Below are 12,222 nucleotides of genomic sequence, written 5' to 3' on the forward strand. Positions count from 1 at the left end.
CAATCTCCATACTTTAAAAAAGTATTCTAAAATCAATCAGTGTTACGAAGTCACCCCTAAACCACTAAGGTCTTAGCAAAGTGGCATGCGACTGTGACAGCTATGAAAAACGGGTCGAATGCATGGATGTCGACGGAAATCAGGTCACATCATGACGTGTATGAAATGAAAATCAGGATGCATAATTATATAAACAGAAGTGCTCATCTATACACAGCAAATTGTCGGCTAGCACAGTGCTGCTTTCGCAAGTTCACACTAGCTTCTAAAACTAGCTGAGGCTTAGTTTTTAAAGCGACAGCGTTAAAGATTATGTGTCACAGACGTTACAGTGTCGGCGTCAACGGTTATGAGAGAAATGTCATCTTGTGCGTGACCGAAAAATTAAGCAAGACCAAATTGACATAAATAATAATTATTCGAGGTCCGAGTGAGGTTCCAAGCAAGGTTGTTTGCGTGACAAACAAGTCTTCTACTGCATAGCCACCGTCTCCTTAAAAATACAGTGAGAAAAAAATGGCAGATCTCACGTAAAGTGGGATACGAAGATATTCGAAGCAAGAATGAGGAAGGTTGATTTGTCACTTTAAAATCAGCACATCATTACAAGGTGAACGTAAATTATGGCGTACATGACTTCGATGTCAGGATTGTCATGTTTGTGCCTGGAATTTCTGTTCTTCGTTCATTCACGTCACAAAAATGCCAATTTTGGTATATGTGAAGCTAGCGAAGCGGCAACAAGCATGCTATGAGTGTAGCTTGTAGTCATTTTTAACATGACACACATGTGATCATTGTCATGTTTTGACCTGTCATTTACCTTCATCGTCCATTCACTCCACGTAATACCAAATTTGGTACATGTGAAGCTAGCAAAACAGCCGCGAGCGCATCATGAGCGCGATATGGAATCATGTTCTTTAATCACACGCATACCTTGATTATCATGTCTGCACCAGTCATATACCTTCGTCATCCATTGACGTCACGTAATACCAAATTTGTTATATAAAAAGCATACGAAACGGCCGCGAGCGCATCATGAGCGTGGTATGTACCCATGTTCCTACATGGCATCCATGTCATTATTATCATGTTTGCACCAATCATATACCTTAATCATCCATTCACGTCATCATCATCATGATCAGTCTGACTACGTCTACTACAGGACAAAGGCCTCTCCCATGTTCCGCCAGTTAACCCGGTCCTGCGCTTGCTGCTGCCTATTTATCCCCGCAAACCTTTTAATCTCATTTGCCCACCTACCCTTCTGTCTCCCACTAACTCGCTTGCCTTCTCTGGGAATCATGTCCCGCCATGGTGTTCTAGTGGCTAAGGTACTCGGCTGCTGACCCGCAGGTCGCGGGATCAAATCGCGGCGGTGGCGACTGCATTTCCGATGGAGGCGGAAACGGTGTAGGCCCGTGTACTCAGATTTGGGTGCACGTTAAAGAACCCAAGGTGGTCGAAATTTCCGGAGCCCTCCATTACGGCGTCTCTCATAATAATATGGTGGTTTTTTGGACGTTAAACCCCACAAATCAAACCACCATTCTCTGGGAATTCAGTCAGTTACCCTTAATGACCAGCGGTTATCCTATCTACGCGCTAAATGCCCAGCCCATGTCCATTTTTTCTTCTTGATTTCAACTATGATATCTTTAACCCCCGTTTGTTCCCTGATCCACTCTGCTGTCTTCTTGTCTCTTAAGGTTACACATACCATTTTTTTCACGTCACGTAACGGAATACCAAATTTGGTATTTTTACCAGATTTATATAGCAAATTTGTATATACCCAATTTGGTATATACAAATTTTATATATAGAATACCAAATTTGAGGGTAGAACGTAGTCATGTTTTACATGACGCACATATCATATATGATCCTGTTTGGGCGTGTCACTTAGCTTCGTCATTCGTTCGCTTCATGTAATACCCAATTCGGTATAAGTGTAGCGAGCAAAACGGCCGCGAGCACATGATGAGCATGGTGTGTATTTTGTTTTTGCATGACACGCATGCCATGATTGTCATTTTGGGACCACTCCTATGCTTTCGTCATCCATTGAAGTCACGTAACACTAAATTTGGTGTACGTGAGTGTTTAGCTAGCGAAAAAGCCGTGAGCGCACTATAACCGTGGCGTGCATTCATGCTCTTACTTGAGACATATTTTATTACTTCCACGTTAGGGTGTGTCAGTTATACTGGTCATGTAGGCATGTCATATACCATACCAGTTTCGCAACATGTTAGGTGAACGAAACCACCGCAAGAGCAGCAAGACTATGACATGTAAATAATGACTTTCTCGACATAGACGTCGTGATTTTCATAATAATACTATCACTTATGCTTGTATTACAGTCACGTTATGCTTCAGCACTTTCGGTACAGATGCGATTATCGAAGCGGCCAGGAGAGCTCAAAGTCGTAGGTGTCAAGGTAGGCAGATAGATAGATAGATAGATAGATAGATAGATAGATAGATAGATAGACAGACAGACAGACAGACAGACAGACAGACAGACAGATAGGTAGATAGATAGATAGATAGATAGATAGATAGATAGATAGATAGATAGATAGATAGATAGATAGATAGATAGATAGATAGATAGATAGATAGATAGATAGATAGACAGACAGACAGACAGACAGATAGATAGATAGATAGATAAATAGATAGATAGATAAGTAGATAGATAGATAGATAGATAGATAGATAGATAGATAGATAGATAGATAGATAGATAGATAGATAGATAGATAGATAGATAGATAGATAGATAGATAGATAGAACTCGCTGAGATTTGGTTAGAAGTGCTTCGCGTTTAATAACTTCCCCTGCTTGGCAATACAAAGAAAACAAACACATGCATCCTGTATTCATTCTTCACAAAGCCACATTTTGTAGTGTAGTAATGATGCGTGCTACACGTGTAGATTGTGATAGGTCTTCAGAACATGCGATTATCACAAATTTATGGTTCAAAGTGGGCCCGTCACTCCAAAAGAAACACGTGTTACTCCGCCTTTTCCCTTCATTCTACGTAATAGCTGCATAGCAGCATCGACAAGGTGCCAGGCGCATAATTCAAAGTGATTTAAAGCCTGCTACACAATACACAGAACGCAGACGTATGCCGAAGCTTCAGTTACATAAGCCATTTTGAAGTTGGTGCGCTAAGTAGTTTGATACGCTAGAAACTCGGTACGCTAGGTACTCTAGGTTCAGATAGGTAAAACTTCAATACTAACATATTTCTTATTTTGTGGGTTTGGTAGCGAAATGTAGAATATCCTGGTAGATTTTATCAAGGACTGTGACAGTCCTGCCTGCCTAACGTTATGCTTCAAGTAATAGCGGTGTGATTAAATTCCTAATGCCATGATTAGCTGAAAAAGTATACTATTTGAGCGAAACCAAGTCATTGCGACTGCATCTTATAGGTGAAGGAGAAACGCGCTGACGTTTTGAGGGTGGCGCTCACACATTTTAGGTTGTATTGGAATATGGTGTACGCTGTTAGTTTCCAGGGGCTTACCGTTATTCGCGTGACATTACAATTTGTTTCTGCAGCTTTCATTCCTTCGCCCTCTTGGCCATGTTTTTTACAATTAGCGCTGAATAGCTTCTGTGAAGACACGTTTCAGTCTTCATAATGTACCTATTTGTAGACTGAGAAATCAGACACGCCTCTTTTATATATTTTCGTCCACCTTTGAAGCTGATGAATGTTTTGAAAGATGCTTCCCTATAGACGATCTCGCTGTTTGTAAACAAACCACCTCTCACCCAACGGCCTACCCCAGCAGACTTCCAGTATGGCACTTCCCGCAATGCTTTTTCAACGTCCCGGTGGTGTTTTCGCTGTGTGTTTCAGTTTGCTCGTCTACTATTTCTCACGCATTTCTTATAGGATGCGTTTGAAGTAACGTCTAGCGGCTACAAGAAGGGGTGCGACGTCGCACACGGCTCGCGTGGCCGATGGGCGCCTTACAAAAAATTGGCCCGAATCTACATGTTACACTGTATATGGCATTGAAGGACGATAGTCTTGCTTCTGGAAAGAGTGAACACAACGTCTATTTGATGTTCTGCGCAAGAAAACCGGTGAATGGTATTCTGAAGGCGCTGCATTATAGTGCCTCGAGCGTGTAGCGGAGGCGAACAAGCGAATCTAGGCAGGTTAGGCACAAGCGCCATCTGGCAGTTATCTTCGAAAACGAAAGCGTGCGCGACCACGGAGAAAGGTGCGCAGCATTCTCGGAGGTGATTAGATGTAGAATACAAAGCGACGGGCAGGGACCACCACCGAGCCATCGTAGCAAAGCGTTAGAAACACCTTCTTGAGCATCGCGTCGCACTGTTAACGCAGCGTGATAAACGCTACAGTCCTTAGAGTTACTTGTGTGTGCCTGTTCTCGTATAAAGGCAGACATACAAAATATAGAAGTGTTGTTATAGCGCCTCAGATATGCGCACTATTTGAGTTTTTAATTGACAATCGGACAACTATGAACGCTAAACCTTGAGCAATATTGGTGGGCGCAGCGGGTAGGGTTGGACGTTTAATGGCGTTTGAGGTATCGTTGAGGTGGACAAACAGACAAATGTACCGACAGGCAGACAGACCAAAATTTTTCCGTCGAAAGCCCCCAAGAAAGACTATCGTCTTTAATATACGTCTTGGCGTTACGGTGAGCGCGGCCCCCTGCTCCGTATGGCCTGCTCTGAGAGTGGTCGCGCCTATACAAACAGAAAATGCATAAATTGCAGGAGACGTTTGTCAGCGAACCTAATTGAGCTAGTTGGTTCTGCATGCCGACAATGTGGATTGCGCTTTGACGACGCAGACCAAGACTTGACATCGTACACCTGTATTTTCTCTGTCCGCGTCTTCAAAGCGCGCCCACACCGTCGACATGCAGGAGAAGAGTGGTTGGATTCTTAGGGAAGTTCTTCAATTCAGCTTTTTGACTCTAACTTTAAGCCTTCCTCCTTTCGAACCCCTAACATATTTGTGTTTTCGTCTAAGCACACAACCTCAAGAAAAAACGCTTATTTCTGTGTCTGTGTCACACCGCACTTTTTGAAGAGATCAGTGGCGATCAGAATCACTCGCAGTCTGACGTGTTCGTGTGACTGGGAAATTATATAATGTACTGATGTGATAAGTCAACTGTGACTGTAGGGTCACACGAACTATCATGGTTTACTCGCGAGGAAGCTCTTCATGAATCAAACTTTCAAGTCGAACCTACCTAAATTTACAGCTTATGCTCATACCTAAATATAAATGCTTGAATGTGGCGATGTTCAATAGCGACAGAAAGACAGGCGATGAGTCAAATATGCCTGCACAGATGAGAGCCCACTTGATAGCATCACCTAAAAAAATCAAATGCAACAACAACGAAACGTGGACACCACGACGTACATGTTGTGTGGCGATTCATGCTAAGCTCGGCTACGTTGTTTTCCGTGTTGTGTAGAACAGTACACATCAATCACATCGCTCAAATTATAAGATAAACAGCTTTGCAATCACGTTTCAGTGTTAGCTTTCATGTTTTGCTGCCCCTTTCGGGCGTCAGTACACTTGTTTGCTGCGGGTGGAAGAAAATAGTGTGTTCCCGGTAACCGGGGGTGCCTGAGTATTGCCTCTGTGCCATTAGTCAGCACTGAGTTTTACATTGCCTTTGATGAAGTGGGCAGAAAAAAAAACCTACGTGCTCTTAGCGGGAATCCACATTTTTCGCATGATGGCTGCAATGCATGTGCTCTTTCTATTGTCATCGGTCTGAAAACAACGTTTTGGCTAGCATATAAAATAATTCAGGCGTGTATACTGCATCTCAACTTGACAAAGCTGTACTCGAGTTGCGAGCGCTTCACCGGAATAATTTTATTTGCATAAAAAATCCTAACACACGCAGCCACGGCAACAACAAACGCTAAAACCACGCAGGAACAAGCTAAACCGTAAGTTTTCAGGGGTGATTTTCGGGTTAACGCACAATGTTGCTAGAGACCGGCAGGCTCTCGCGAAACAGTATATAAGCAACATTTAGAGTTTTATTGAAAGGTGAACAACGTAAAAAGATTTGTGTTTTTGTTATCTCGTCATCCTTCTACTCAGTGTTTATTATCACAATGGCTGCTCGGTAATCTTACTGCAGCTGGGAAGTGAATTAAAATGCCGCCTTTTGTCCACTTCAATTGACCTTCACGAAGAAAAACTGCTCAGCACGGAAAACTGCTTTTTGGAACCAAATTCCCATATTCAAAGAGCATCTTTATAGACGTATATACCGGTTACAATGAATAAAAAGGGTGAAAAATGGTGCTCGCCTCGTACTTCACTGGGTATCACAGAAGGCCGCCCAGCGCATCGCCAGCGCCGTTACATTAGCGTATCCGCGCTTTCGCGACCTTAATACGCAACATTTTGATGTACTGCTTTCGGTTGGTTCTGGAGAACCTCACTGCCACGCGGGTTTTCTAGGATCCGCTGAGTCCATCTAAAACATTTTCCCTGGGCCCATTGCTATCACCTTGCAAACTGTCTTCACAGAGACCACGGACGTCGTGTTGTGCAACGATTTCTAGCTACGCCACCCACGTTCCATCAGCATTTAGCCCTGCATCACCACCATGATGCATAACTCAACATACAACGCATCTCATCGTACCCGGCATAAGAAAAATATCATATCTTCCACCTCCGGTGCTGTAACAGCTATCCCTAAGGCTTTGTAACGAGGAGTGTGCCAATTACGTACATGTTTACACTGATGAATCAACCACTCTGCAGTGTTCGTACAAAGTAGTGGTCTTCCCAGCGAAAGATATTACCTTCTGTTTCAAAATAGATCACGTCATCGATAGCTGCGGAGCCCGCTGCACTTCACGTAGTCCACACCGAGCAGCCTCCACATTAGTCATTCTAGTAATTCGAAGGCAGCTGTGCAATTTTTGCTATCAGACCTGCGGCACGAACCATAAGAACAGCCGGTGTTTGAGATTACGTATCTTCCCCAAACTGCGTTCTAGGATTGTCTCCACATCACACTTCACCACGTCACGTCACGTGATATTATCTCAAGGCACCAGTCTTGAGACAATAATGTTTTCATGGACTCACGCTGCCAGCTCACTTTGATTGGCCGCACGGGAAATCACTCTATCCACTTGGAATACGAGTAGACTGCGCAATCAATTCCACTACAGTCCAAACACTTTACGACTACAGATGTTCACTAAACTACGCCGTAATCAGGATTTGCCGTTTATGGCTAAGAGTGGCCTTCACGATGTCACTGTTATTTCGCATTAAAATGGCTCACTACCCCTTCTGTCACAACTGCGGTAGCGAGGAGACACTACAACACATATTCTGCGGCTGTCCTCACTTCAATTCACAGAAAACATCTCTAGCAGTCGCTCTACACTGCATTGGTCACAGTGCCCAACCGGGGTTTTCTTGTGGCTAAAGCACTCGGCTGCTGACCATAGGTCGCGGGATCCAATCTAGGCTGGGGTGGCTGCATTTTCGATGGAGGTGGAAGCGCCGTAAGCCAGTGTGCTCAGACTTCGGTGCACGTTACAGAAGCCCATGCAGCCGAAATTTCCGGAGCCCTCCCCTACGGCGTCTCTCATAATCATCTGATGGGTTTAGGAGGCTAAACCCTACACTTCAAATCAATCGAAATCAGCATAGATCGCAGACCAACGACGCCAGACATCATTCCTGGAAAGTCGCTCAGACAGGCCATTGTGAGTGAAGGCAACAGATTTGGACTGTGGTTACAGACTAACAGTGTTATGACGACTGTGACGTTCAACCTGGAGTGTACGTACTCTCCTCTCTCTCCGTTTCTCCGTCTTTCAAACTCTCTCATTCCTGTACCCCGACTAGGATAGCATACCGGTCGATCTAGACGGCTTAAAACCTTTGCCTTTCCTTTCACTTTTGTTCTTCTTCTCGTCGTCTACTGGGTCTTTTGCTTGCTCGCACCACAGCTTTTATCCTTTGCCCCTGATGACGTTTTCCCAACATGGGCCTGCTCAAAATGTATTGTCGGCGTTGTCAAGATCAATTCTTGCCATTTCTGGCTTGCTACAGAATGTGAATCCTTTGTTGCGTATACCCGAGTTCCATAGGCCATAATGGGTGTGTTTGTACCATGCGTCTTCAGAGAAGAGCTCAAGACATTCACTTTGTAATCTGCTAATTATGCTCTTCTTCCGCTAATGTCATCCTCTGCTAATTTTTGTTTATGTTAAGTTCAGAAGATATGAGATCAGTGTGTCATTGGTTGCAAGTTAGATGAAAGCAGTCAAAGCGCTTTTAGTCGGCATACTAATACTTCGCCTTTACGTAAAATAAACAGATCCAATGAATTCAAAGTCAATTTAAGAGATGCAGCAAGCAAGGACATGCTTACGCCACACATTTAACCATGTCTTAGGAGGTATATATATGCATTTCTGTCATTTGTATAGTTGTACACGGACCTTCGGCTTACAAGACAGATTTACAACACCAGCGTCTCAAGAGCAGCTCATTGGTTGACGTGATGCCGTTGCTATAACAGTGTGTTTAGAGGCTAAGCTACTTATGGTCTAGGGCAAGCCGGCGTCCTTCCGGCGGCGTAGCCGGTTCAACATATGCACAGACAGACAGACAGACAGACAGACAGACAGACAGACAGACAGACAGACAGACAGACAGACAGACAGACAGACAGACAGACAGACAGACAGACAGACGGTCACTTTGGGCCCTCATCATCATTCACATCGTGGATATGCTGTGATTTTTCAATTGCGTGCACTTCGCAACGCACCTTAATTTCAAGAATGCATTTTAGCGGTCCTTGGCACATACGGGGATGAATTGACGTATGGTGCACACCCGTGTACCATGCGTGGTGGTATCTATTCCGTCTTTTTGACTATGGGAAAGAGATTTATGGCGTAAGTGAAAGGCATGCCATGTTATTCATGTCATTGTCTATGTTACCTATCAGATACAAACGCTGTGCACTCTTTTCTCCGGTGATTCCTGGCATAAACTGACGCAAAGTGGTCGCCGTGAGAGCACCCAGACGCACACAACTATATTTAAAGCAGGTAAAAATACCCCTAGTTTGTCGAAAAACGTACATGTAATAATTGAATTGCCTGTGACGTTGTCCTGGAACAACTGAAATTACTGACTACTGTAATCGAGTGAATGAGTTAGCCCAACCTCTGTGAAAGAGAGTCATTCGCCTTTTGTAAAATGTATCAAAGATGCCTTGTATCTGCATGTCACACCTGCGAAGAAGAAGTATGCATGTTAAGTAGAAAAATGGCGAAAGCAAGCCAAAAGCTCACCGTCTTTCGTCGATCAGGCACGATCTTTGGAATGTGATGGACAACCGGCTTATCGATTCTCGTTTGTCGACTTCACATCGAACGTGTGTTCTATTAGTTGTCTCGTACGTCCATATTCTCTGAGATGTGTCGACAAACTGAAATGAAGACAAAGAACATTGGAAGCTTAAGCTTCGGGTAATATATACATATACTTATTCAACTGAAACATGGTAATTCAATAAATCATTTTCTTTCAGATTTCAGGATTTGCGCAATATTGTCAATTATTGACCTCTAAGTGCTGAAGTGTGAGTGCCTACTGTCACGGGGTCGTGACGTGGCCGAAGACAGGAGACTTCGTGTTGGGATTTACCTGTTTATTTGGGCGAACCTGTGCCCGGTAAACGGAAAGTCCAATTACAGCAGCAGTCTCGCACAGATAGCAGTCTCGGACTGATAGCGGCGAACGGAGCGTCGGCCTTCGATCAACAACTGACAAGCGGCGAAGCGCGTCGGCATTTATACTCCCGCCGTTGAATGTTCTAGCGCTACCGCTGGCGGCGGCGTACGTTCCAGAACAATCTGTACCATTCGCACAGTGGGCGTGATCTTATCGAAATGATCTACTACAGTTCGGAACCCTCTCGAAAACTGCAGGCGCGGTTTGCGCTGAGAATCGTGTGGTGTTTTGGGGCGATAACAAAAGCTTGGGAAATGGAACGTGGCATTGCCCCCCTCTGAAAAAGGCATCGTCTCGATGCTTTAACTAATGATGAAGGTACAATGACAATGCAAGAAAGTACAATAAATAAATTACAATACAACAATAATACAAAAAAGCACTGTTTCAGTTTGTTAACGCGCATGAAATGGCTTTAGGCGTGCGACATGGACGACTTCAGGTCGCGATCGGCGTCGTTGAGAGTTCGTGATGCCGTCGGGGACAACCTCGTAATCAAGTGGGCCGAGGCGTCGAATCAGCCTGTACGGTCCGAAGTACCGTCGCAGAAGCTTTTCACTTAGTCCACGTCGGCGTATTGGCGTCCACACCCAAACACGTTCACCGGGCTGGTATTCCACGAAGCGTCGTCGAAGGTTGTAACGGTGGCTGTCGGTCGTCTGTTGATTCTTGATACGGAGACGCGCAAGATGTCGGGCTTCTTCGGCGCATTGAAGGTACTCGCCCACATTGAGGTTTTCTACGTTGTTGACGTTGGGTAACATGGCATCGAGCGTCGTTGCCGGGCTCCTTCCGTAGACCAATTTGTACGGAGATATCTGCGTCGTCTCCTGCACCGCCGTGTTGTATGCGAAGGTCACGTACGGAAGAATTGCGTCCCACGTCTTGTGTTCGACATCGACGTACATTGACAGCATGTCGGCGATCGTCTTGTTAACCCGCTCGGTGAGGCCGTTGGTCTGTGGGTGGTACGTTGTCGTCCGGCGGTGGTTTGTTTGGCTGTATGCCAAGATCGCTTGAGTTAAGTCGGCAGTGAATGCCGTTCCTCTGTCGGTGATAAGGACCTCCGGGGCGCCGTGACGTAGGACGATATTTTCGACGAAGAACTTAGCTACCTCGGATGCACTGCCTTTTGGCAGGGCTTTTGTCTCGGCGTAGCGGGTGAGGTAGTCGGTAGCTACCACGATCCACTTGTTTCCGAAAGCCGACGTCGGGAACGGCCCCAGTAGGTCCATACCAATCTGCTGGAAAGGTCGGCAAGATGGATCTATTGGCTGCAGAAGTCCCGCTGGCCTTGTCGGCGGTGTCTTGCGTCGCTGACAGTCCCGGCATGTCCTCACATAACGAGTGACGTCGGTGGTAAGACGCGGCCAGTAGTACCTTTCTTGTATCCTCGCGAGCGTGCGAGAAACACCGAGGTGCCCTGCCGTCGGATCGTCGTGCAAGGCCTGCAGGAGTTCTGGTCGCAGAGCTGAAGGCACCACAAGGAGGTACTTAGCCCGAAGCGGTGAAAAGTTTTTCTTTTGTAGAAGACCGTTTCGTAGAAAAAACGACGCAAGTGCGCGCTTGAATACCTTCGGGACTTCGGCGGTCCTGCCTTCGAGGTATTCTATTAGGGCCTTAAGTTCCGGGTCGGCCCGCTGTCGTTCAGCGAAGTCGTCGGTAGTGATCGTTCCCAAGAAGTAGTCGTCATCCGGGCCGTCGGGTAGCGGTTGATTGACAGGCGCACAAGAGAGACAGTCGGCGTTGGTGTGTTTTTTGCCGGACTTGTAAATGACAGTAATGTCATATTCTTGAAGTCTCAGGCTCCATCGTGGGAGGCGACCTGAAGGGTCCTTCAAAGTGGCTAGCCAACACAAGGCGTGGTGGTCGCTCACAACTTTGAAGGGCCTGCCGTAGAGGTATGGGCGAAATTTCGACGTAGCCCAGATGATGGCGAGGCACTCCTTTTCTGTTGTGGAATAATTTGCTTCTGCTTTGGATAGCGATCGGCTGGTGTAACTAATAACCCTTTCAAGTCCGTCAGCCCTCTGCACAAGAACGGCGCCAAGACCTGCGCTGCTTGCGACAGTATGTATTTCTGTCTCGGCGAATTCGTCGAAATGGGCAAATAACGGAGGCGTCTGGAGGCGATGTTTAAGCTCCTGGAAAGCGTGTTCCTGTAGCATTTCCCACTTGAACTCCACGTCGGCCTTGGTAAGGTTAGTGAGAGGATCGGCGATGCGGGCGAAGTTTTTCACGAACCGCCTATAATAGGCGCACAGGCCCAGAAATCGGCGCACGGCTTTCTTGTCAGTGGGTGGCGGGAAGTCGGTGATGGCGGCTGTTTTCCGTGGATCAGGACGAACTCCAGACTTGCTGTTAACGTGCCCCAGAAACA

General features: G+C 45.8%; 1 protein-coding gene across 1 annotated transcript in view; it reads right to left on the reverse strand.

The window, feature by feature from the left end:
• Positions 1-12,222, reverse strand: part of LOC119165549 (uncharacterized) — a 46,423-nt gene that overhangs the window by 11,369 nt on the left and 22,832 nt on the right. The window contains exons 2-3 of the mRNA XM_037417694.2: positions 9,401-9,537; positions 9,273-9,340 (exon numbers count right to left, since the gene is read on the reverse strand). Coding sequence (XP_037273591.2) covers positions 9,273-9,340; positions 9,401-9,537 — 205 coding nt within the window. The remainder of the gene's footprint in view (positions 1-9,272; positions 9,341-9,400; positions 9,538-12,222) is intronic.

This window comes from Rhipicephalus microplus, chromosome 9 (assembly GCF_043290135.1).
Source record: "Rhipicephalus microplus isolate Deutch F79 chromosome 9, USDA_Rmic, whole genome shotgun sequence".
Lineage (NCBI taxonomy): Eukaryota > Metazoa > Arthropoda > Arachnida > Ixodida > Ixodidae > Rhipicephalus > Rhipicephalus microplus.